The sequence below is a fragment of the Cyphomyrmex costatus genome, unplaced genomic scaffold (assembly GCF_001594065.2).
Source record: "Cyphomyrmex costatus isolate MS0001 unplaced genomic scaffold, Ccosl1.0 scaffold649, whole genome shotgun sequence".
Classification (NCBI taxonomy): Eukaryota; Metazoa; Arthropoda; class Insecta; order Hymenoptera; family Formicidae; genus Cyphomyrmex; species Cyphomyrmex costatus.
Genome location: NW_017280210.1, coordinates 6836 through 34416, shown reverse-complemented (window position 1 = coordinate 34416; position 27581 = coordinate 6836). Strand labels below are relative to the sequence as shown.

At 34.7% G+C, this 27581-nt stretch overlaps 2 protein-coding genes across 2 annotated transcripts in view; both read right to left on the bottom strand.

Annotated features, from left to right (window-relative positions):
• LOC108779947 (uncharacterized) overlaps positions 1 to 19775 on the bottom strand; it is a 44469-nt gene extending 24694 nt beyond the window's left edge. The window contains exons 1-2 of the mRNA XM_018547518.1: positions 18970 to 19775; positions 15642 to 15689 (exon numbers count right to left, since the gene is read on the bottom strand). Coding sequence (XP_018403020.1) covers positions 15642 to 15689; positions 18970 to 19266 — 345 coding nt within the window. The 5' untranslated portion in view covers positions 19267 to 19775. The remainder of the gene's footprint in view (positions 1 to 15641; positions 15690 to 18969) is intronic.
• Positions 19776 to 20855: 1080 nt separating this feature from the next.
• The window catches only part of LOC108779946 (breast cancer type 2 susceptibility protein homolog), an 8143-nt gene continuing 1417 nt past the window's right edge, over positions 20856 to 27581 (bottom strand). The window contains exons 4-12 of the mRNA XM_018547517.1: positions 24711 to 27463; positions 23739 to 23889; positions 23446 to 23658; positions 23164 to 23374; positions 22911 to 23086; positions 22583 to 22842; positions 22310 to 22493; positions 21443 to 21721; positions 20856 to 21266 (exon numbers count right to left, since the gene is read on the bottom strand). Coding sequence (XP_018403019.1) covers positions 20856 to 21266; positions 21443 to 21721; positions 22310 to 22493; positions 22583 to 22842; positions 22911 to 23086; positions 23164 to 23374; positions 23446 to 23658; positions 23739 to 23889; positions 24711 to 27463 — 4638 coding nt within the window. The remainder of the gene's footprint in view (positions 21267 to 21442; positions 21722 to 22309; positions 22494 to 22582; positions 22843 to 22910; positions 23087 to 23163; positions 23375 to 23445; positions 23659 to 23738; positions 23890 to 24710; positions 27464 to 27581) is intronic.

Genomic DNA, 27581 nt, shown 5'->3' with positions numbered 1-27581 from the left:
ATATATATATATATATATATATATATATATATATATATATATATATTAGAATATAAAATACATTCTACATATTCTAATTGTAAGTAAGAAGTTTTCTTTCTTGAAAATTAAGTAGTACAATTGAATGAGAGTAAGCGACAGTCGTTCACTATTATTTGTCTCAAAGGTTTCACCCGAGCCGTGCAAGAGACTTCGCTGCAGACTGCAGACGACATTTCCATCGGAATTCGCAACGAATGCCGGAAGCGTTTGATTAGCAGTTTACTCATTATCGACCGGATTATGAGATAAGCGACCGACGACAACGACGCACTGGAGAGGTCGCCTACTTGCCCAGCACTCTGGAATAATGATTGTCTCCCGCTGAGGACGCGCGACGGCGGACGAATTATTATATGCATGACGACGATGAGAATACGGCTGCACGAGCCGGCCTATTACAAAACGTGCCGTTACGTGCGTATACGCAGAATTATGCCTCTGGTCTCGTCCGGATGGAAATTTAATTGTAGTCGTGCGCCTGCGCACGTTCAGCCAACAGTATTTAAAACTAGGGGAAAAGAAAAAGAGCTTTTCCCTTCCCACACAGCGGCGCTTCCGGCGCTTCCCGCGCTGTGTTCCCGGCCATCTTCATTGTGTTTCTGTTCGCGTCAGCCAACGTTTCTGATTTTGATTGATCGCTTTTATCGTGCGTTTAAAGATTACCAAACATCGGATTTGTCGGATTCTCACTCTCGAAGCCGCTCAAGGCTATAGGAAGCATAAGAGACGCTCCCACGAAAATAGGAGAAAACGTGAAAAATCACGTTCTCATGTGCGTGAGGTTTTTCGTTAATGCATTTTTACGTACAGACCGAGAAACATCCTGATTTGTCATATTATGCCGTTTCAGCGGTCTTCCAAATTTTAGTTTTATTTTAATTTACATTATTATCGCAAGCTTTACTTTGCTTAATAGAAAGCCACGTCATCTTCTTGCCGTTGGCTCTATAATTATATCCGGATTTCTTTCCAGATAATTTTCTCCCGGTTTTATTTTAGGGTGATACGGACGAGTCAGTTTTTGAACATCTACAATTAAATTTCCATCCGGACGAGACCAGAGGCATAATTTATAGATCAAACGAACTTACCAAGTGAAGTTCGATCATAATTATGCCGTGGGTCTCGTCCGGATGGAATGTCCCTCCCTTGACCTCCCCAGAGCATATGTTACTAGGTGACTCGTCCGTTTCCTTGTTTTAAACTAATGAAGATGGCCGGGAACACAGCGCGGGAAGCGCCGGAAGCGCCGCTGTGTGGGAAGGGAAAAGCTCTTTTTCTTTTCCCCTAGTTTTAAATACTGTTGGCTGAACGTGCGCAGGCGCACGACTACAATTAAATTTCCATCCGGACGAGACCCACGGCATAATTATGATCGAACTTCACTTGGTAAGTTCGTTTGATCTATAAATTATAGGTGAGTTCGCGCGCGAACTCCGCTGCGTTGCGCTCGCACACATCGGCTTTTACTACTCGGACACATTCGGACATATGGTAGTTGCTGGGAAAATTCTCGTGTGATGCCCCTGACCGGAACCTCTCTTAATCTTTAATTCTTATCATTCGTTAAGATATTCTCGTTTGTTGCAACAAAATCTTACAATGATTTACATAAAGAAGCAATATGAAATGATTAGGTGTTTGCAAAACACCGTGCAGTCTCCATTAAATATTATTAGAATTTATTGTCTAATTTTTTTAGTCATATGTTACTATAATTTTGCCTCGTATTATACCAACTGTATTTCTTGGCTATCAAAAATTTAATATTAATTAGATACCGATTTTTATTAAAATACCATTAAACCATCAAACATAAACCATCAAACTTAAATCAATGAAATAACTTGTGGGACAAACAGCAAATTCGTCATAAGTTTCATATAATCTTCATGATTTCAGCACCAGTTCTCTTCTAATTGAATAATAAATAATAAATAAATATAACAAACAATGATGAATAAGTACTTTATCAATCTCCATAATTAGGTAATATTAAATTTGATAGACAAAGAAACAATCGCACGCAACAGCCAGAGAAAGGTTTCTTCAAAGAAATGTTTCTTTAATCAATCATAATATAAGAGTAAAGTAAGAGTCAAAATAAAATAAAACTAATAACAAACTCTCTCTCTCTTGTAAAAATAAAACTAAATATAATACATCAAATAAGCAATTTATAAAAATTATTTGACTTAAAACTAATTAAACTTAAGTTACTAAAATTAGTGATTGATGTAGTACAACAAAATGTTTCTTTGTTATACAGTTAAAGAGAAAATTTCTTTGATTTGAATATAATTTCTTTAAATCACAAATAAAATTTTTTATTTAATTTTAAAAAGTAATGTTTAAATAAAAAATATTACGTTCAAATCAAAGAAATTTTTGTTTATCGTATAGCAAAAAAAAACACGTCTTTAAATTGAAGAAACCTTTCTCTGGGTGAAAACAACATTATAACAATACATAAAAAATTCTAGTAACATCTAACGGTGACTCCATGAACTGTTGCAGTCATTTAATAAATAGACAAAGAACTGAATTTCGAGAGACAGAATGACATAATCTTGATTTATTTGAGAGAAATGTAGGAGTTCGAAGTCTCTGATGATTTACAGTTCATCAGGATGTCTGGATTAACTACCGAGTAGGTAATTTTACGGTTTGCGTCTATTTCGACGATTGTTAGAGTTCAACAACACGATGAGCATCTCTTCCCACCTTTCTATCCGCACGAAAAAAAACTTCCTCGGCAGTGGCACACTCATTAGTCTCAGAATATTAATTATGATGAGTTCACGGTTGCCAGCTTTCGCAAGCCATCTCCTCACTGCATCGGAAAGTTACTTATATATATGTATATGTTTATCTGAACGCGCGAGGTCATGCGGCAATTAGGCACACTGACCATCGGTTATGGCAATTGATCTTGATGGCCATGAAGAATCTGCGAGCGCTCGTAAAAATTAAGGAATATAGTGACTCACGCAGTTTTTACCTTCATTTCTTATACCGGGGTGCCTGAACCGCCGTCTCTCGCACGAGAGAGCTGACTTATTTGGCGAACGTGGAGAATGATTCGATTCAATCGTCCGCTCTTGATCGACCGATTCGTAGCAGTCGCCCCTTTATTGGCCATAAAGCGGCTATAATTTTAACATGCTTTTTGTTCTATATTCTGATAGTCGAATGATAGGTCAGCAATTCTCAAGAAAAGTCGTACGAATCTTTCATAGGCGACTATATATTACACTTTATGTTCTCGTACTGAAATAATGAGGTTTCAGCATGGAAAAGAGCGTGGAAAATAAAAATTCACTAAAGCGAGATTGATCAAATTATTTAGTGTATTATTTATAAATTTGTATTTATGCTTTTTACAATTACACAGTTCAAAACTTTTTGAACGTAATAGATCAATTTTATCGCCAGATTCGTTTTCAACGATTAAAAGTCCATTGGAAATTTTCCTTTGTTTTTTTCAGATCCCCAAAAAAGTCTATTTTTGTATATTGTGTTATTTACGTATTATGACCGTGTGTGTGTTTCTTAATTTTTTAATTATTTCCTTGAAGTTCAGAAAGCACAAGAAAAAGAAAAAATGGTAAAAGTCATTGCAGAAGTGTCATAGGGCATATAATTATGGTGATGCAAATGGAATGTCAACGTAACGTTATATATCATGATTTCCTTGACAGTCATGGTGGTTGGCATTTAAAGATTCTTCCCCTCATTATCGCGCTAGCCGCTCGTTGCGAAAACAAAGAAAGTAGTACGAACCGAGAAGGAGAGCTGCGTTTCGATCCTCGAGATAGAAAAGCGAAATGAATCAAACACTCTCCTTAGGGGCACAAACGATATCTCCCCCATAATCGAGAACCAACTAGTTGTCGACTTTTTACCCAAATGTAGGATACAGTATAGTATATTCTGTTTTAATGTTTCGTATTTCTTTTATTTTAAAATATGAATTAATACATATTAGTTTATTTGATTTTTATATCATCATAGATTAATATTAAAACAGAAATATATATATGAAAAATAAAAAATGTAAAATGTAAAAATACATATAAATAAAATAATATTATAAAAGTAAGAATATGCAATATATGTATAATTTTATATGTATTTATACAAGGAATATATAACATTATATATATATTAAACTTAACAGCTGCATAAATATAGATTCAAATTGTATGACTTTTAAAAAAAAAATCCGCAGAAATATGCGATGTCTCAGATTTCACATCTATTTCATGTACTCATACTTTTCTCTGTTATAAATGCATATATACTATAAATTAACGTTACACTACGCGATAAATTCTGTGATCTGTATGATCTTCATATACATATACGTCGAGCGATGCTCGTAAAACGTAACCAACAAAAGAGACAAAGAGATGGGGATGTCGGAATGTGCGCACGCAGGAATGTACGTGGTTAATGCATGTTGTACGTGCTCGGGAAGGTGCGTATTTCGTGGATAGAGGCAACCGGAAGAGGCTGAGGGCACCCGAGTGGAACGCGGCCCGACGGTGCAGAGAGGAGTAATGACACTGTGGTGTAAGTAATCGTCAAATAAGGGTCTTCCTAAGCAGGAGCGTAGTTAATAAATTGGCTAATGTAGCATATTGTATTTAAAATTTTAATATATACTTAAAAAATTTATATATATATTTATATAATATATAATTTTATAAGCCTCTTCTTGGGTTCAAATTGATTCGAAATAAGAATCACTCATTTCACTCCTATCCCGAGTCCATCAATTAAAAACCAGTAATTTATGTTAACTTGACTGGAACAACGGATTAGTCAGACATCGACTGTCCATCGAGTTAACGGCAGTTCATTTTTTAAATGGATGAAGAGAGAGAACCAGAGAAACGCTTGCTGCGATCTACGGACTAGATTGCGCGGATCATTGAACTGCACTTTATGACCGCGTAATGTACAATCTGAACGAAAGTGACGTAACGCCAAATCGCTTTGTCCATGTAACTAATCCCTCGCGAATTCTAAGAATGGACCGCCGTATCCACGTAATGTCCCATCGTGTTCACGTAATATCTCGATGCCAAAGATGCCTAGCATTACCTACGCGCGAACGTATTAATAATAAATATATATATATATATATATGATTATTCTAGGAATTTAATTAGCATATTTAGACCAGGTAAAGATTCACGTAGCGAGAGACACGCGTCGTGGATGTGATTTCTTGCTGCGGCAGTTATCTTCGGCAGACATATTCTACGAAAACGTACTCTCTTAATTAATCTATTTTGCATTAATAGATGCGGTTTCTTTCAGGCATGTATAAAATGAATATTCATTAAGTGCCCTCGTTACGGTAAATCTCGGTCTTTCGACCCTTATCTGGATCGACGAATGTGCTAACAATGAGGAACGCGAAACAATCTGTAAAGAATGTTCTCACTTGTAAATACGTTTTACACGCTGATAAATGTGTTTGATCCCTCTCATCAGTCGTTGCTTATCGCGTATACACATCGTAACACATGTTGCGTACACATTAAATAGACTATAATATCGAAGAAGTATAACGATCTTAATTTGCACCGAGTAATTTTCCTTCTTTCACGCCGCGATCGATATTGCGCGCGAAGATTTTTCTTCTATAGGAAAATGTGAACTTTCTACATCTCGATAAAAAGTTCTCGTACAGTTATTTACCAGACATGCGTTGGAAACATCTTCTATATATCAGATATACGATATCGATCATTCTTCTAATAATATCGCTGCTCTAATTTGCCCCTAGCGCGTTATCAGTTATCGTTTAACGGGTTTACGGGTTTTACAAGTTTACAACAGTTGAGATATTTCATATGAAAAGAACGGCTAAGGTATTTAAAAATGTGACTAGATACAAATCTGAAGATAATCTTGTTGGATCATCAAATATTTAGCCTGCAGATACCAGATCTACAAATAATCTTGTTAGAGCAAAAAAAATTTAACTAGCTATGAAAACTGAAAATAATTCTGTTGGACTATCAAAATGATTGTGAAAGCGCTCAAGTATAATGCTCCAAAAAAGGTTTTGACATTTTAGCGTCCAGTTTGGACGTATATTCCCCTAATTATTTTGAAAGAATCCAGCAAAATATTATTTTCAGATCTGTATCTATCTAATTGTAAGTTTTTCGATACTTCAATAAAAATCGTTTTTTTCGTACATACTTTCCTTAAAAGAAATTCATCCAATATTTAATCATTAAAAATATCTGTATAAGTTATTAATGCTAGTTTTCAACACCACGATCGATCTTTTCCAATTTTCAAGCATTTGACAAAAAAAAAATGTAAAAATTATTAAAATCAATCTTTCCTTAAAAAGATGCGATATTCGGGGATCGTCCCGAATTTTCACATCAAACTGTTATTTTTGTATACATATCTTTCTGATCATTTAATATGAAAACATCTTTTCGAGCCGATATGACTCGCTCTTGTGATTCAAAACACATTACGAACCGCAGCTACTTATACTGGGTCTTTCTTCGCCAGATGTGCAGATTTCACATGGATCACCTTTATTATTATTGCAGCATACAATCATACACGGTTACGACGAACGGAAGAGAGTGCACAGGCAAAGGGAGGAGAAGGAAGAGGAGCAGGCGGCGAGCAGCCCGACTCCGCCGCTGGATGCTGCATTCTCGAGAGTGTACTAATGCATGGACTGGGTTATGTAAATAGCCGCGATCCGATGAACAACGTGCATCAGGTTAAACGCTCGCTTGCCGTAATATCGAATAACGGTGCTTCGCGGTGCGATCGCAGAAAATGTAACTCCTCCGCGCGCGATATTATTCTCCTCGGCATCCTCGTGCTCCTTCCAGTCGCGAAATCCGACAGTAATAGCGAATATCACGATACGATATGAAGGAAACGTGGTATTTTCAATGCGATACCGATGACACGCGGAATTTCTAAGGCTGCCAGGAGTGCCAGGTAACAGTGATTAAATTTGTAAAGCGTCATGCATAGAGTATTACGTGCTGACTTAGAGCATGTGACGTAGAATTTCTATTATGAAATAAACGAGGAATAATTGTGATAAAGCGAATTGAATTTTTTGATAAAAATGAATCTTTTAAAACAATTTTTTTAATTGAAAAGAAATGTTTTGGGATTCTGAATTAAGCAGAATACGTCGGATGGTTCGACTAATACTATCATTTTTATATTTTAAAGATACACAGAAAGAATAGAAATTTACTGAAGTATTTAAAAAGTTAGCTAGATACAGATCTGAAAATAATTTTGTTAAATTATTAAAATAATTACATAAGACGCTCAAACTGGTTATTAGCACGTCAAAATTTTTTTGTAGCATTACTCATCATCATGCTTGAGCTTCCTACATAATTATTTGGTTGGATAATTACTTATTATGGCCCTACACAATTATTTTCAGATCTGTATCTAACAAAATTTTTAATATTTCAACCAAACCATTTTTTTTCGTAGTACACTTTTGAGGTATTTTTGTAGATTTCGAAATTCATTTCTAACTCCATTATATTTCCACTTTGTATCTTTACATTCCTTCTCGATCACTTGTTATATGATGTCAATATTTCGACACGTGATCATCGCGTTCCATTAGATTCTTCTTTTCCTAGAACGTCGTGCAAGAAGCCGGCTTGAATGCTATAAATGAAATCACACCTCGGTCTGTCCGACAGATTAATCTCTTCCTTTCTTACAAACCTCGTCCCGCGCTCGCACGATCTACTTCGCGTCGTAAACATCGTATATCTCCAGAGAACCGAGCTAAACGGATATCGTTTAGAAGTTTCTTCGAAAATGTGTAGCTTCGTTCCTTCTCGAAGCAGAGCTACGTAAAAATAGCGGCACCATTCGAACACGAGCAAAAGGAAATTAATTATGCTATTTTCCTGTCAAGATTGTCATGCTGTACTTAACTTAGTTTACTTAACATATTTTACCAGCTTTTATTTTAATACAACGCAAAAGTATTTATATCCCCCAAGTTATTTATTAGATTTCAATATAACTCGTTACCAGCTTTTATTTTAATACAACGCAAAAGTATTTATATCCCCCAAGTTATTTACTAGATTTCAATATAACTCGAAATCTAATCAATAACTTTAAAAAATATAATAAATTTATTTCATATATATATATACATATATATATATTTATTTATTTTTTATCATATAATTAAATATTAAACCTATAATTATTTTATACATTCATTTTTCTAAAAATATCGAAACTATAGTATTCTATAAAAAGAATCAAGAGATCCTTTTGTAGTCCATATTCCATTTTAGAAATCTAATACTGGTAAATTTATTTTGAAAGACATTACTTGAAATACTAAAATTGAACAACAGTACTCTTAATACTTATTTAATGGCTCTCAATATTGATCAGTATTGGATTTTTATAAGGGTTATATGGATATTACACAAGCTATTAGACAGTACGTCAAATAGAGCAAAATTTTTATATTTTTAAAGAAAATAAGATACAGGGAAAGTTAAACGCTAAGCTCGATTTAACGATATTACACAACGTTGTGAAGATGGATGGCATAACACGCGAATACGGAAGAGCAGAAGGCTATAAAAAGAAGTGTTCTCTTTTATAATCGCAGCGATGTAGTTGGAACCATCGAGACGGATATTGAAAAAAAATTGATCAAAGGAATCGCGGAAGGTTAACGGTTGCCTTGAAATTGCCAACGAGGCGAGAGAACGCGTGTGCAATTTACCTGTTATTATAGCGGCTGGGTGTAATGGGTAGACAACAACGTTTCGAGTTACAAGACGAGAAGTCACGATTCTCACGCGAGCAACAGGATTCATTTTGTTTCTGACGCAGCTCCAATTTACTCGGTTAATTAATCGGCCTCGCGTTTGCTAATTACCATCAACCTGCATTGACTTGCAAAAATTCCGAGCCCTCTTTCAGTCAGTGGCGGATTTAGACAGAGGCCCACGAAGCCCAGGCCAGAGACGCCATCCTCCTAGGGGCGTCACGGCGCCAGTAGTGCCAGATGAATGCCTTCATTTTCAACAAATATTTGCAAATTGTTTATGGAGAAAGTAAAGGTTTTATTGCGACTTAGGAATTAAGTAATATTTTAAGAAGAAACGAACTACTCAAATAATGAAATCGCCTTAAGGATTTTTGACAGTATTTTATCAACAAACTGTATGGATGAACGTTTATTTTCAACATTAAAAAGAGTTAAAAGCTACCGAAGGGCAAATATGAATCAGAAGAGATTAAACTCTTTAACTATTATTATAAATGATTCATGCGGAACTATTTAAAAAATTGGATTCCGAGGAGGTAATTATTGAATTTGTGGCGGCAAAAGCAAGAAGAGTACGATTAAGTTAAATAAATGCAAAACTATCTGTAACAATGTAAGAAGTAATTATTGCAATAATCTAATTATTGTCATATGTCGTAGTAAGTAATAAAATTCAAAAAATTTCAAATAACAGTTGCGGCATTGTATCTCTGTTGTAAATTACGTAAAAGATGAATAAAGTGATATCAGTTCCGATAGTCAAGCGATTTCCTCACTCCCTTTTTTCTTGGTTGTCCTTCATATCCAGACGGGGCGCTAAGAAATACAAGGCCTAGGGCGTCAAAATGTCTAAATCCGCCACTGCTTTCACTCTAGCAACTGACAAACTGGAGAAAGACTATAATTTGCGTGGTAATGGAGAATTGCGAGAGAGAAACGATCGCAATAAATTTCGAATTTTTACACGGTTTTGCTGAAATACCCAAAAATTTAGATACACATGTAAAAGTATTTTGTTGGACTCTTGAATTATGTAGAACATTGAAATTGATTGCTAGCATTAGAGTCCCTAATAGGGAGTCGCGACAATCTGAAATAAAATGGCGTCTAATTGGGACTCTAGTAGATAAGGACTCTAGACTCTACACTACGAAGAGTCATGATAGAAGCTTTGACTATTAATATTTATAATAATATACATTATTATAAAGATTTTGAATTAAAAATATATAAAAGATACAAATATTATGTCGTCGAAAGTTCTAACCTTGTCATCGATTATATATAATTTTAATGCCTTCTTTACAGAAAACCTGACTGGTTGTTATGTGCCTGGATGTCACAACAATAGCGAAAAAGTTTTTTCACTACGATCTTTTCCATGTAATGAAGAACGGAAGGCCTTATGAGTGTCACGTGTCACAAATAAACCGTAAAAATTTTCAGCCTATTCGAAGCTCCTCTCATTTTTTCTTAAAGAAACGTATTTATAAAGCAGATGTTAGTTAAGTGCTTCAAGAGATACCTGTAATTCCATTTGAAGCTGAAAACAGAGTCATTAATCTCGACAATGAACTCGTTGTATTATGTTCATGTAAGTGGTGGTATTTTGTTTGAAATTTCTAAAAATGTCATTTGTAATGATTGTTTAGAATCTGTGCAAAATAAACGATATGATCCCACTATAAAATTTTCTAAATTGATGTACCTTAAATATTATAAAAAACACATTGTTCTTTGTAAACAATGAAACTTTCAACCACTTTTATGAAATGGAAGTTACTTTTCGACGACATATTCTTTATTTGAAAACTATAAAATGCGATTTAGTTCAGTTTTATATCAATAAGATAACACATATAAGCTGTAAAATACTTAAAAATTATCACAATATTTCGTACAAGGCATGAAACGATTTATTACATTTAGGATTAAAATATATTGTCAAAAAGGACGTTTAAAATTACCAGTATGTAGCAGTTTAACGATTGCAAGACATTTTATTGTAAAATAAAAGTATTGTTAAATGGAAGTGTTATTTCATTACTGTTTCGTACCATCACTATTTCAGTTCCAAAAGTGTAAAACTATAGTTTAGCTATAGAAAACAGATTTACTTCTGTCAATATTTTGTAATTTAACACATAAATTCTACTTGTCAATATATATATAATGTAACACAAATTCTACTCTCATAATTTCTAAAATATAAATCACCACGTTCACGTTACTCAAAAGTGGGAATATAATAGCATCGATGATTAGTTCCGCCATTTTACTTCAAAGCTAATAAAAATTTGTAAAAGATTGACGCGACTCTCCTAAGAATCTGGCCTAAGCCAGAATCAGACTGCGCATTGAAGAATGAGATTGAAGGTTGAAAGATTGAAGTTTGACCAATCGGAACAAAAGGAGCCAAAATTTCTTTGTCCTCATTGGTGAAATTTCAATCTTTAATCTTCAATCTCAATCTTCAATGCATAGTCTGATTTCGGCCTTATAGGGACTCGATCTAGCTTGCTTTGCTCTTCATACATGCCTGAGTTGCCTAATATTATTTTATCTATTGATATATATATAGTCCATCAAATTATGATCCTTTGATCCAATAAAATTATTTTCAGATATGTATCTATCTTTGTCAGATACTTGAGCAAAATCGTTTTTTTCCGTGAAGGTAAAAGTGAATTTGGGAAAAGAAGCGTCTTGAGGGAGAACTTTTTTGTCTTTTTGAAAGCAACAAAAGAGTTGCGTTGTTATCCTTTGTTGCAAACCGGTTACCGCGACGCGCGATTTCGCAATCGACAGGAAGGGCTCTTCCGGCCCTTACGAACCTTTCTTGGCCGATCGTATCTTATCCGCGTGACTCGTAAAACGTGCGAAACCGTTGGCAGGGATCAGGAAGGGAATCACGGGTGCGTGTCGCGCCATGATGTATGCAATACGCAGGTGTGCAAAGGTATTAAAGTAGCACCGAAGTATCCTTAAACGTACTTCTCGAGTGTAGGTAAATATAACTCGTTCTTAGACATGCGGCTTAATTGCGCTGTCTGCAGTCATAAAAGTTTCAAAAGATGTGCAGTGCAGGGGTGGAATCTAATCTGCTTGTGAAGACGCGCGCCACTTTAAGTCAACGGTACAAAATGCAAAGCACGGACAACAGAAATAGGGAGTAATAACACAGGTAACAAAAATTTCAACCTACAGAAAATCCAAAACTAATGATTTTCTACTCTCTAAAACTTTTAAAGTGAATTTCACTTTGTGAAAAGTGAAATCTCTTAAGAATAAAAATTGTGTCGTTATTTTGTAAGGCTCAATTTTCATTCTTTAAAGTGAGATTTCACTTCAAAGAATTTAAAGAGTATATAAATTGAAATCTTATTGTCTGTATTATTCTCTATTCTTGTTGTCTATACGGAAAGAATGACTTTGCTGAAATATCTAAAAATTTGGCTAGATGTGAAAATAATTTTGTTGTACCATCAAAATAATTATGTAGGACGCTCAAACATAATGAGTAAAATAAAATTTTTAGTTTGGGCGTCCTCTCTCTCTACATAATTATTTTGATGATCTAATAAAATTACTTTCAAATCTGTATCTTATAGTTAAATCTTTAGATACTTTGACAAAATCATTTTTTCCGTGTGTGTGTAGCTCAATTTTTAGATCCTTCAGCAAAACTGTTCTTTCCATACATACTTTTCATTGTGCATAAAGCTTATCGCGATTTTATGTCCCACAATGAATTTTCGCACAAACGTTTCCAAGAAACCAACTTTATCTCGCTCTTTAACGTTGTGTACCGCATATATGATAGGCCCATGGTTATCTTTCGCAAACAAAGGAGGCTCACTGCGAATGAAGGGATCGTCGTTTAACGCGACTCTTTCGTTTCACACGCAGCAGGTCATCGTGATGGTGCAGAGAAGGGGGTGATAATTTTCTTGTACCGACCATGCCATGGTGTGAGATCGAAAAAGCAGGATGGTGACATCACGCGCGAACCCAGCTCCGGTCACTGGCGTGGTCGGACAAACGTGCGACGCGACGGTGCACAAATACACGCACGTGTATTCGGATAGATCCCACAAAGGCCTACACGCGGGTCCCTCTGACTGATAATAATTACGGGAGGGGCTGAAGCGGACTTCCGCTCGACATATACTCGATCTGTGGCGAACGGCTGTCGGGAGCGACAAACCACCTACGGATATTTCAGGAACGGACGCAACATCGACGCTTTCCGCGACATTTATAGCACGGACTTTTGCGAGCGGAAAATTGAGTGACTAAATCAACACGTGTTTAACCCAAAATTTCTGATATTCATTGGCTCGAAGCCAAACTCCAACAATCATCTTGTTTAAATAAGATAATATAACGCGTAAGCGTGAGTTTTTCTCGACATCTTTGATCACTCACTTAATCGCACGAGATGTTCATTATTTCTGTGCTATTATTTTTGTGTGTGTTATTATAAATTATATTAAATAATTATAAATATTTAAGAAACAAATATTTTCCACATTAAAATTTAAGAATCTTAGTAGTCTAGGCTTGAGTCTAGATTTTGAGTGAATCACTCTAATTATTATATATTATTATATTATTATAATAACTGAATTATACTATTTAAAGAAAAGGATATATAGCGTTAATCACAAAATTATTATACAATATCGCTTCTTTACTTCAAAAGTGACACCATTCAAAAACTTAAGTTTCCTAGAAAAGGAAAAAATAGTACTTTTATTATACTTTTCAGCTTGACAAAAAATTTAATTAACTAGAAATTATTAATTAATAATAATATTATTATAACTAAATTATTAACTAATAATAATATTAGCAAAAAAACGTATTTTAACATGATCGAATGTCTCATGTTTGTCATTTCTATTTTACAATCTTTAAAAAACCTTTTTGATATTGTGAAAATTTTAATGATTTTTTATGAAATTAAATTAAATTAAATTCACTTTTGATAATTGCTAGGATAATACTTATTTATTTAACTCAGTCACGTTAATAACTCGAAAATCCCTTCTTTTGTTGTGTCATTTTTAAAGTAAGAAAGCGATTTATTTGTATTTACTTGTATTTCATTGGTCTTTCATTCCACGCTGCATAGATAGTTAGCTCTAGACATCTAGAGTTCACAGTAGGCTCGGAATAGATGGTCCACTCACTGTGTGAATATTCGGTGACCGTATGGTACTCGAATCGTTGCAATTATTCCAACATTGCCAATGAAATTCATCGCCCCAATATAATAACGTACGATAATAGGAAATAGTAGAGGAAATAGGCATGAAAAAGTATATTATGGAATCCCAGTATTATGATGGGATGTAACTTCACGTTGTTTCGAACGATTAGTCACCATCCGCCTGATGGTAAATCGGGGAACGCTTAACAACGAAATAAAGACAAGCGGAAACGTGGTCTGTTACTTTCGGAATAAATAATCGCGTTGCACGTACATAACATGAAAGAACGCTCTGTCGTTTCAAGCTGTAAAATGCGCCACGGTCAAAGAACACCTGGCCCTTTTCTATCACGTCGCTGAAAGAAGAGAATCGGAAGAATGGAGATTCTGAGAACGCAAATCAAAGTCGTCCGAAATGCGACAGAAACTCATTCTTTGAAGTCGTGAATTTCTAATCCTTTAAATCAAACATAGCGAAAAGATTCTTTCCGTTTCTCAATCTTCATATCTAACTTAACTGAGGAAAAAAAAGTCTAATAATCGATCAAATCTTCAGGGAAAGAATGATTTTGTTCAAAAATAAAATTTTGCTGGATACAGATCTGAAAATAATTTTATTGAATCATCAAAATAATTACGTTGGAAATTGTAATGCTGCAAAAAATTTTGATATTTCGACAGTCTAAGGCTTCAACAAAAAATTATTTTGAGATCCGGCAAAACTATTTTTACAAATTTGTATCCAACAAAATTTTAGATCTTTTAGCAAAATCTAGATGACTGTTATTAAAGTTCTGATGAAATAATCTCAATATTCAGTTAATATAAACCAACTAAATGTTAATTTTACTTTTTTAAATATAATTATTATCTTTTATACTTTTTAATTATTACTAAATAATTATGTGTAGCCTTGGGTGTAAGATAAAGTACCTTCAATTTCTTGCATATTCTCGAAAAAGGCAGTAATTAAAAGGAAAATTAAAAAGACTCCCAGTAAAATATTAAAATTGTTATAAAAATAAATAATATTTTTCATTTATATATATATATATTTTTTTCGTTAAATATAGAACATTTATATCAATTTGTGGGAATGTTTTATACTTTTACAACTAAGGCAATATCGTATTTACTAAATACTGCACTAATTACTCTAAACAAAATAATTTAATAACTATTACTATAGATTACTTTTAGTAAAAATTAATTTCAGCCTTCTTTGTCAGATTCCAAAGATTATGGATTGACACAAAATTCTTCGAAACGATCGATTCAGTTACGAAACAGAAAGTGCGCTCTAATTCCTTTGTGCCTAACTGTATCTCCATGGCATTCCGGTTTTAGCAGCACGATCTTGAATCATTTCAAAACAAGTAAAGTGGTACCCTTTCAGAATCCTAAATAAGCCGTGTTACGTTGACAACGCATTCTGAATGAGATAAAGGGGTACGTTCGTACGTCCGAGCCGGGAATGTTTGAGCGGGGAGATGCGCCGGGGATGAATGTGCAATAATACAGCCGACGAGGCATAAATAAACTCACCTTTCGAAGTTTCTCCAATTCATTCGCATCTGCAGCCGACTGCGCCGCCTGTCAAGAATAGAAAGTATCGAATTATTTGACGGCCGCTTTATATGTAACGCATTAAACGAGCATTTTCAACGAGAGTAACCGCGAACTCGCGTCCGTCTCCCTCCGGCTGGATTGCATCTTTCGACATTTAATCGGTCCAGCACAATAGGAGATATGCGGTCGGCGTTATCCGGCAGAAATCCTATTTATTGTATTTAAATCGAGAATTGCAAAATTCAGACGCGTGAGCGCGGTCTAACGCTCGAAGGATTTCATTGCGCTTTGCTATACGAATTTCGTAATTAGTCGTAAAGTAGAAACGCACGCACTTGCCGCTGCTATCATTATTCCAGTCGTAATTCAAGCGCATTACTAAGTCTAATGATTCCGGAACATGTAGGAACCGTTTCACATCCTTGTGAAAGATTGATCCATGCAAGAAATGGATGAGATACATTCAAAAAAAATTACTATATAAACCATAATACATTAATTTTTGGACTAACTTAGTACACAGTAAATAAATATTCACTCATAAGTAAACCTATCCAAGTGTTACACTTCGATTTTGATGAGTTCTTATTGTTAGTATGTTGTTCTCCAGATAAAAATAAGCGATATGTATTTTTTTTATACGGGCCCATACTTTTAAGGAGTGAAACATCCTTTTGAAGAAAATCTGTTTTTCTCTCTCAAAGCGAATATCTTCAAAACTATAAGAGGTAGAAAAAAATTTCTAAAATGAAAATTTAATGATTTCAAGAGTTTTTATAACTATAATAAAAAAATTTGGAATACATTTATCAAAAGTACAAATTTTTCAATTTAATTAAATTGCGGATGCGAAACTTATATTTTAAATTAATGTTTAAAAAAATGACGTTAAAAATGGCATTGTATTAAAATTAACCCTAATTGGAATTAATTTTAAAATGTTCCTATAATGTAAAAAAATTACATGAAAAATTATAACAATTATAATGCAATTATAGAGTAATTTTGAAACTCACTATTAAAAGGTGATGCTGGATCTGCCTGTATCGATAAAACTAGCGTTTTTGACGTTTTCGTTCCTGTCTAATTTCTTCGTAATAGTTTTGCAGAATAAGAATTTCTTCTCCACGATTTAAATATTTAGGCTAATGTGTGAAATCATAAATTTTTTTATTCGTTTTTATCTTCAGCGTTGGTCGCTATACTGAGATTAAATAGATAAAGAAATTTATGATTTCACAATTTTTCCAGCTTTGGACACAAAATACACCAGAAGCAGATACATTAGCCTATATTTAAATCGTGGAGAAGAAATTTTTATTCTGCGAAATTATTACGAAGAAATTAGACAGGAACGAAAACATCAAAAACGGTAGTTTTATCGGTAATATAGGCGACTCCAGCATCCCTTAACGTGAAGTTATAACTTACAAATAATTAATAGGTTTATACTTATAGTAATAATTTAATAGTAATTAAACGATTTGCAAAAAAATAAATTTATATTTAAAGTTAAGTTTAATTGTAAAAATATTTATGTATTAATTCGCCAATAAAGTGCGTATTTTTATAAAAATTAATACTTTTACTTTTAATTGTGTAAACGTATTTTCATATTAGTTGGAAAATTACAACAATAAAAACTTATACGTATACATACGTAGAATAGAAATTATATAAAATATATGTGTAGTATTGTCATTATAACTTTTCGTCTAGTATAATACAAAGATGTTTACACAATTAGACAGGACCCGATTATGGTAAGGTTTTCGCCACCCCTAAGTAGTGAAATGTTTGCCGTCCCGTTCAAGAGGAAAGGCCATTCAGTAATTTTCAAAAAACCATTTTTCTTCTTAAATAATGTGCTTTAAGGTTTTAGAAATAAGATCTTATAGCGAAGAAAAATTACTAATACTAAGTGCCATTTGTTAAAGTTTAAAGCATCATACTTTTCGGTAAGATTTATAGCTTTTGCGAAAGGATCCTTTCGAGAATAATAAAGGAATTAGTTGAGAATAGTTTAGAGAATAATAAAGGAATGTGCGACTCAATTATCTCTAAAATCGGTCAATAAGGGTCACGAGGAAAAGAACATCAATGAGAAAGGCAAACCAATTGTATGATGCAAGATTAATTGTACGTTGCAGATTAAAAATAAACGAAAAATTTCTATTGCTGATTGTTACATGAAACTTTAAACGCATTTTTCTCGAAATCACTTTTTTCAAGCTGGCCAGAAACATAACTCCCATAAATCTTGACCGATTTACTTGAAATTTTAATTATAGCTTCTAAACTACTTTTGTCAGCGAACTACGAATTTTACGTTTTTGTTGTAAACTTTTTTTTATAAAGAATTTTCTGCAAAGTTTTCCGTCAAAAAATTAAATGTTTTTTCAAACTTGTGCCATTTTTTACAAAAAAAAATTATTTTTTTTAAATTTCCATACGTAGAGAGTTCGCTATATAACTAATGACATATAAATAATTTTAAAAAATTGGTTTTTTGTTCTAGAGCAAAAATTGGAGAAGATTTCTTTCCATGAGACACTACAATTAGAAGTATTAATTTTTGTACAATACAATTTTATATTCATTATAAATTATGTAATTTTTACACATAATATTTATGTAATTTTACATGCTTTTTTTACAGTATAACTGGTGTTCACGGGTAGTATTCTTAAATTGATATATTTTCGCTTAAAATTATTATAATCAACATTTTTTCAAAATTCAACAAATAAGATCATATAACTTAAAATTATTTAAAATTGCGAATATTTATTATAAACAACTTTTAACAATATACTTGAAAAAATACCCATCGGATTCGTGAATACCAATTAAAGTTAAAAAAAATCATAAATAGAATAAAGAGCTAAATATAAGCTAAGCAATGCTTTCTTTTTCTTTCTAACTTTGTAATTAATTGAGGCTTAATTAAATATATATTTGTAAAAAGAATTAGTTCTAAACTGGATAGAGAGAGAGAGAAAGAGACAAAAAGATGAAAGGAAATGCGTATAATCCTTGTGCATTCATCTGTACAATGCGATGCAGCCTAACGCATTCCTTAGCGCGAAATTATTTTTATACGCTCCAGAATCTTTAGCATCGATAGTATCTTTAGTATCATTTCTTCTAACCCTCTCACATATATCTACGACTGGATACCGCAAACATCATCTTCAGGGAGTGGATGATATTTTCACGTGCTTAGTTACCGTTACCGCGTTATTATTAAAAGAGAATCGCGTTGTGAAAGAAAAGACTGCAAAACAGTAGAAAAGGCATTCACCTCCTTCGGCTCCGGTTGCTCCCAGAGAGTGGTGGCTCGCGCCGCGCCGGCAGCCGCGTCGTCGCCGTTCGCCGGTCTGCCGTCCGCGAAATTCACGAGCGAGAAGAAATTGTTGTTCCGCCCGTTGTTGTTACGGTCACCCTCGTTCCTCTCGACGTTGTCGAGCAGCTCGTAATCCAGGGACTTGCAGTCGCGGCCGGTGCTGGTGAAATTTCGCGCGAACGCGCTCTTGAAGAAGCGGCCCGGCGAGACCTCGCTGCCGAGAGCGAACTCCACCTTCGGGGTTTCGCTCGTCATCGCGCTGCACCGACGATGCAAAGGAGGAACGAAACCCTAGGGATCAAACGGACCACTGACAGTTGCTGCGAGCCGCGGAACACCCGCTTTACACGCGAACATTCGCGACGTGGATCATCGCCACGCGCACGGGGATCCTTCGCGAGGAGAGAAAACAAAACACAACACGACGATGAATTTTCTCCTTAACACCCGACGCGTCGCGCGTTGCCTTTTAAACCGCCATCCATCCACCGAGACGATCGAACAATTGAAGGTAGATCACGAACGAGACGCACGGTACGCTGGCGCGTGTTAAACTGAGCGCCAATTCCACGCGCAGTCCTTTTCTAGTTTCTCCTGCCTGCCTCTGTCGACTCTTGTCTGCTGCGAGCGCATGCGATCCAATCGCATGACGGTCCCCGCGCTCGGTATACCGAGTATTATTCGCAAGAAAAGGAGAAAAACTATTGTCCTCTCTTGTAGTATTTATTGGCACGAGACACAGTTGATTCAAGTTGAAAAATAAACGAGAGCATTAAAAATGTAAAGCGTTGAAAATTGTATGTGTGAAAAAGACGAGAAGGAACTTTTTATCGTATATCGTTTAAAATTGTTAAGTTCTTTCTCGTTTTTTTGGTCTAATTTTACAGATATTCGTGTCAGTCTCTACCACGTTGCGATCTGCATACTTTCATAAATTGCTCCAGAAAGTTTTCTAAATTTTTAAGATCAGTAGTACGTTTAGGAAAATGTAATGTGAAAATGACCAGCTGCAGAGGGGTAACAGCTGGGCAACACCTGGACTCGCATATATCTGCGGATTTACGAACGGCTTTCTCTCTGGAAGAATAGTTTCGAAATTAAAATCATAACCGTAAATTTAGTGAAAAGTAAAAAAAATTAGTAAATATTCTTGCAAAAGGACAATATAACCTAAAGATCGACAGGAATACAAAACTCATCTGTACCTCATTTGTAGTGCAGATGTACTTTATGTTTTGTCTTGTAAAAGAAACATTTTGCCATGAAATTTTTTTAGCTTATTTCTTATAAAGCTACAAAAGCTGCTAAAGAGGTGGAATTTACAATTTTCAAAAATACATATAATAAATAAAATTTGCTTGCCTTACGATTCAAATCGTATATTATAATCGAATTCAATATTTATCTCATAAAAGCTAACAATATTTTTTCACAACTTTTTTTTTTATTAATATATATTTTACAAAGTTGTAAAACCTGCTAAAAATTGCAATTAATAAATAAGCTTATCTGTATTTAAATTGCACTATAATACAGACATTAAAATAAAGTGTTATTTTGATGTTTTTTTCTATAATAAACGCTCATGGATTGCAGACGATTCTTCTAATTACGAATATATTCTTAATTATTATAATTAAGTCTTTAATTATTATATGTTTGTAATAAAATCAAAAGGTTAGTTGAATTAGAATTGGATCGAAAATCTAGGAGAATGCAGGAATAATAAAATTACTTTATTATAGTTATTGTTACTAATCAACATTTATTGACAAATATACATTTTTTATGATACTTATCATTAGAATTACAACGAATAAATACAATGTGTTAATACCTATCAATTACTTTTCCGAGGTACTAGATAAATTTAATTCTCCGGGTTGATTCGTTGTCTCCTTTGTCGAGTTTGCATCTGAAATAGGAAGGATAGGTGATCGAAAATCCAAACAAATCCTCTTTGAATTTTTTAGTACAATGGGAGATAGTTGAGGCGCTTCGCCATATTGTTGGAGTTTCTCAAGTCGTTTCTTAATCGAGGGATTAGATGCGATAAAATTCGAGTGGTTATCCATTCCCAATTTCGGCGTCGCCAGCGGCGACGTATAATCGACCAATTTTTTATCGGCACTTGACGTCGAACTGTATATTTTAATCGGAGTATTTTTACCCGTCGAGTAGCGCGTGGGCGTCAACTTCTTTTGCAATTCCACGTTAAGTTCCAAAGTGCAGCTTTCAGCGTACTTAATTGGATCCTTGAAAATTAAATTTAACACGTTTAAATTCAGAAATTTTATAAAAATAAGATAAAATAGAAGACAAATAATTTAACGGAACACGTTTTACCAAACAAATTAGATCTATTAAAAAAAAAAAAACTAAAATTAAAATGTACACAATTATTATATTGAGATTATAGAATATAGCGTACCGTGATCAGATTTCGCAGATTTTCGAAGGATTCGTATAAATGATTTCGGCGAGGATTACGCGTAAAGGTACTTCTATCCGTGCAATACGCCGCTGGGACATTCCACGAAGTTGCCCTTCGCCATTCTAAATTGCTGCAAGCTACAATAGATCCGACGGTAAGAATCTCTGTATAACCGTAACTGGCTATTCCTTGCCAAAACAATATTGAAAGATACGAAGATTCGCTCGAACCCGCTTTACGATATGCCAAATGTACAGCATCAAAGTCTCTCATACCCTATAACGTTTCCATATAGAATTTTAAGGATTGTAAACACAAAATGATGAATCAAGTAAAATTCCGAAACATATCTCATATTAAGTTAAATTGCTTAATATTTTAATAATTAATATTTTGTGCAAACTTTATATTACTTATTTTATTATAACATTCTTATCTTTTGCAAGTCGTTATTTTTTTAATTACTTTAGAAAATCCCAAAACGTAAGAAAGGGACTAATGAGAATTCGAGTGAAATAATTGAAGTTTTAATTGCTTTATGTTCTTTAGTCAAATTGGACGTTCGGCTTTGAGTTATTTTCAGTAATAAATTAAAAGATATAAAAATTATACATATCAAGAATATAACTAAAAGGATACTTATTCCTCTATGAACTTTTGATCTTTTAATTTGTTACTTTTTGAAGATGACCCAAGATAGAATCGAAACGTTCAACCAAGCAATTTGAATAAAGAATATTTTTATATAAATTAATTAGCGCTCCAATTATCGCGCACTCAAATTAGCTCTCATTCTTACATTTTTTTGATACTTTCAAGAATATACTTTAAAATCTTACTCAAAAGAGGTATGATAATACTTACATAAGGAGCAGGACCGACTGAACAAACGAAACCGATCGTATCAAACTCTCCATAAGGTGGAACAAACTCGGAATTTGCTATTTCGTCTAGCGACGTACACACTCTAGCGGGATAAGATGTATCGTGCATCTTTCCCGGTTTAAAGATTGCAGACCGACGTGCAGTGAGTTGCAATTCGGTACCCCTGTTGAACAATTACGCTTGTAAAATCCAGCATTATGCGCTATTACATCCGTGCGGTGATACAGTTACTCCTCTTTACGAGAATACTACCTCTTTCCGGAAGCCACGATGTTGCAGAGCGAAACACACGCGCCTTCTTTGAGAGCGTCGACAACCTCTTCGCTAGGCGACCAAACGGAGAGAATGGCATTCGCATTTTTGTCACACACGCGAACTTTAAGTAACTGAGAGACTTGTCGAGGCCCCGGCAAGCTCTCGCGTAATTTTGACTGCATCCTCTGTTTGAACCGTTCCTCCTTCTGATGTAATTCTTGCAGCAATTCATCATATCGTTTCTTAGAGACGGATTCCTATTTATAACGAATACATTGACGTTTCAAAAGGAATTTACAAATAAGATAAATCGAATCGCGTATACCTCCGTGGACAATATTTCGTAATCTTCGCTCAGTTGAATCACCAGATCATTAGTTTCGCAAGAAAGTCCTTTTCCTTGAAAGTCCTCTGCTTCAGCATAGAACGATTCTATCTTGGACCAACATTGCTGCTCGTATTTGTTTTGCGCTTTCTCTTCGCTTTTAGCATTTCTGACAACTGTCACGGGAAGTAAGGCATAAGGATTAGATCGCTGACTCTCCGTCTGGGTAGAGTTAGATTTAAACGCGTCTTACTCGAATCTCCGGATGCGGTTTTCTCGTGATATAACATCGGATACACTCTAGCGACGACAATCGTCATTTTGCCGATTAAACCGCCGCTCGGACACACGTTACGTAACTTGATGGGTATCGGCCCCGAACGTGGCGCGTATCCTAATTTCGTGTCCCATCGTGCGCGCCTGGTTGAATTCGTGTGCAATTTCAAGCACACGTCAGCCGGTGTCTAGACAATAAGAAATCAAATAACTAACTGGTTGGTTTCCGCTTCCAATTCCGATAAAAATCAACGCCTACCTCGAGTGGATAGAAACCTTGATCACAGTTGAGTAATTCCGCGCCGGACAACACTAATTTCGTGCCCTCTCTTATTTTACCAGTCGATATGTTCTTCATCATGCTTATATCGATACAGGTATTTATACTGTACCAGCCATCAGTTAATTCTATTCTCCATTTTGGCATTCCTATGTGCGGACTTTTCCCTACTTCCATACTTACGTTACTATCCTGTAAATTAAAATACGTGAAACACAAAAAAACTTAAAACTTGCCAATGAAATTCAATATGATTGACATAGTATATTTACTTGTATTATAGATGACACGCATAAAGTCATTCTCTTAGATGCTACATCATCCTTTTCTAAAATGCGTCTTATTGCCGGTCGCTGAGATCGGTCGATTTCTCGATCGTACCGATACTTTAATTGTGCCATAACGTGTGAAGGTGTTAATGCCCTGAAGCGTATAAAAACCGTATGAGATAATTATGTAATCCCTTTCGATTACCTAATCTAGATAGACATCTCTGTCCAGCTTACAATTAGAAACTGTTTTACTAAATTAATTTCGTAAAATTATGCCGGTTCAAAGTGACTTAGTTTAACTTAGAAATGGTTTGCATGCTGATTTCGTTATACAGAGTGGGTAATGAGAACAATTTTTAGAATGAAACAATATAAAATACAACTTAAATATTAATTTCTTGTTATATAATAATAGGAAATAGAATGTGCTGTAATGAATGCGTTCAGCACACAAAACAGTTCAGTGAACTTCAGAGATTCTTTATTACAATTCTACACTTATTGTTACATCCAGCAAAGAATGAAAAACAAAAACCAATTCTATTAAAAAGTGAGCTGCTTTGTTTGTTAATAAATGCATTCATTACTTAAACATATTCAGATATACTCAAATGGCATTCTATTTCCTATTGTTATATAACAATTATTATTATAAGAATTTAATATTGTTGTATTATTAATATTATTATTAATATTAATTATCATAAGAAATTAATATTTAAATTATATTTCATAATTAAAATAAAAATATTCATTGTAGTTTGTACTTGACTTCCTCAATGAAGAGGACTCAGAATCGAAATATTTACAGTTAATTTGGTTGATAAGTACATTCCAATTGTTTGCAAATGATATCTTATCGCCTTAAAAATATATTATTAACAACCGCTTATATGGACAATTTACTTATATTTGATATTTAGTAATGTTATTTCATTTCATCGAGTTCTCATGGCCCACTCTGTATTCTACCTTGGTAACTTGGTCGAGCCGAATTTCATTCGGTCCATCGACGCCAATTTCCACACAATCCATCGATAATGATTTTCAACCCAGCGTGCGGGAACGAGATTCGGATCGACACCCGGACTGGCAAGAAATGCGCGAAGAAACTCCCACACCCCCATGTATCCATTCTCATCCAGAATCAAACGCACACCGTCCTCCATCTCTATCCCATGAACGTTACTATGCGCCACGTTGTCCCCATAGAAGTCGGAGCAACGGAATTTGTACGTCGCAGCGGTCATAGCAGTGATCTCCAGGATTCTCGGTGATATCCGTCGATTAATAAGCTCCCGATAGGAACATGGCATAGGCGGCACACCACCGCTAACCTTCCTCATCGACAAACGAGCGTTAGAATTAATCTGCTTGTAACGGTACAGGTGGCCCATCGATTGCTTCGATCCTTCCGATGGCGCTTGTCTCCTCTTCACGGTGATTATCGCCTCCTGCTCTAAGGTGGCTGCCAAGCGATTCTGCAGGATCGTCGTCGATTGATCGATAAAATCCATCATCATCTGAGTGTCGCCGTACTCATTCAACGCCGCGCTATTGCCTTTTGCGTTTCCCTGCGCGGCTTGCGTTGGCTCCTCCGTATTTAATTTATCGTCGTCAATCTTTCCGCAAGCCGCGCTTCCTTGCACAATCTCTTGCAATGCTACGTTCTCGTTATCTGGCATCTTATTATCTGCTCGTGATGCATTATATTCGTCCCTTTGATATCCTAAATTCTTTCGTTTCCTCAAACTAGATTGCCTTCCTATAACAGGACTGCCCGCTGTTTCCGATTCGGTTGATTCTATCGGGTCCTTATTAGGCGATTTCGAGATAGAATCTACAATGGGAGAAGTTTGCCTTTTCTTATCCGGATCTCGATTTTCGTCATTATCCGTGCTAGCACTCGTACTATCGGAAAACAATTTTCTTGCTTGAAATTCGCCGCTGAGACGATTCTTTCTTATTTCGGACGTGTAATTTCTGCCTTGCGGTGTGCTCCCGTCTACATTAGTCTCGCTTAGTTTGCGCTTTTGCAACGATGCGCGCCCCAAGTCAGGATTACTTTCATCCAGGCAGTCGTTGAAGAATAATTCTCGTGCTATTAATGCAGCATTGTTCGAAACCGGTACCTCTTGACCGCTTGCAGTTTGCAATCCACCATGTGGAATTGTTAAGTCACATTTTTTTATCTTTTCTTCATCGCGACTACTATTTTTAAGAATATTCATTTCTAAAGGACAATCTAATTCATCCGCAAATAACGCTTTTGCTCTGGATAACGCTCGTTCTGAGATATTGATAAATGTTCCACCAGCGGTTTGAAATCCAATACTTGGAACTTTTATCTCTTGCATGTTTTCTACTTTATCGTTGATTTTAACTTCATTTGCAATTGTTGGTTCCAGTTGATCATCCAATCGTTTATCAAATATTTTTGCCTCCGATATCTGTTTAGAAATACCAACGACACTAGCAGGAGATTTAAATTTAATATTTGACATTTTTATCTCTAACCCTTTTGTTTTTTTATTATGAACATCGGTTTCTTCTGCAACGACTACTTCTGTTGTATCATCCAAATGTTCTGCGAACAACGTTTTTGCTTTAACTGGTGATTCTCCTGAGATAATAGATTTACCACTAGTTGCAGAAAATGGTGGTAAAGTCTGTATTTTTATTGGAAAATTTTTATTGGTAGATCTCTCATAACATTTTATTAATTCATCATCATCAATATTATGTGATTCATCCACTAATAATGCTTTTGCTTTTAACAATGCTTTTTTTGAGATATTAATTGGATTGCCACTGGCAGTTGATAATAAAATAGGAACTTTATTGACTTCTTCATTAGAACTTTTACTTACAAATGGTTGTTTACAATTTACAGTATACACATTGTCATAATTTTTCAATTGTTCTATAAGCGGTTTTGGTTTGGATGTTTCTTTCGCAACGTTAACAGAAGCATTATTAACGAATGAAGAAGATGGTAAATCCCTATTTTTCTCTTCATTAGATTTATTTTTTTTAGCGGGTGGTTCATAATTCTGTGTCTGCATTTCATCCATCTCAAAGGCAGATTCATCCATGTCTGCAAACAGTCTCTTGGCTTTAAATAACGCTTGCTTTGATACATTAATTGAAGTACCACGAGCAGTAAAAAAACCTATATTTTCATTCTCCTCAATATTCCTTCCTTTGTCAATGTTCTGTTCGTAATTACATTGTGTGACAGTAGTCTCCATTGTTTTTTTATTGTTAAAAGTGTCCGAACATAACTCATCTATCTTACTAAACGAGACATTACTAAAAAACTCTTGCGTGGATGTGTTTAAACTATCAGGTACATTGTTCGTAAAATTTTTTGATTCCTCATTATTACATATGTCTTGACTTTTACTAAGAACTTTTGGCTTGTTATCTTTAAGAGCAGTCTTAAGAGACGGAGTGGATATTGCCGCATTTGTAGTGTCATCTTGTGCTATGGAATTAGTATTGTCAGAAATAACAGGTGTTTCTACTTGTACATTTGCAGTAATATCTTCATTGTCAATTACATCCAATGGATCTATAGATATAGAAGATCTAAATATACGACGCTTGGAACGCCTTCGTGACGCTCTAGAGACAATAATAGGGGAATCAGAAATAATTTTTTCTATGCTTTTAACACTTGAAACATCAGGAGTATGTTGTTCAACCTTAGGTGTTTCTTCTGTCTGAAATATTAATAATAAACAGGATATTTTTTAATCTTTGATAGTAATACTCTCACAGAAATTTAATTCTGGTCAATTTAATAATAAAAAGTAGTGAATTGTGACGTTTAGCAAAAAA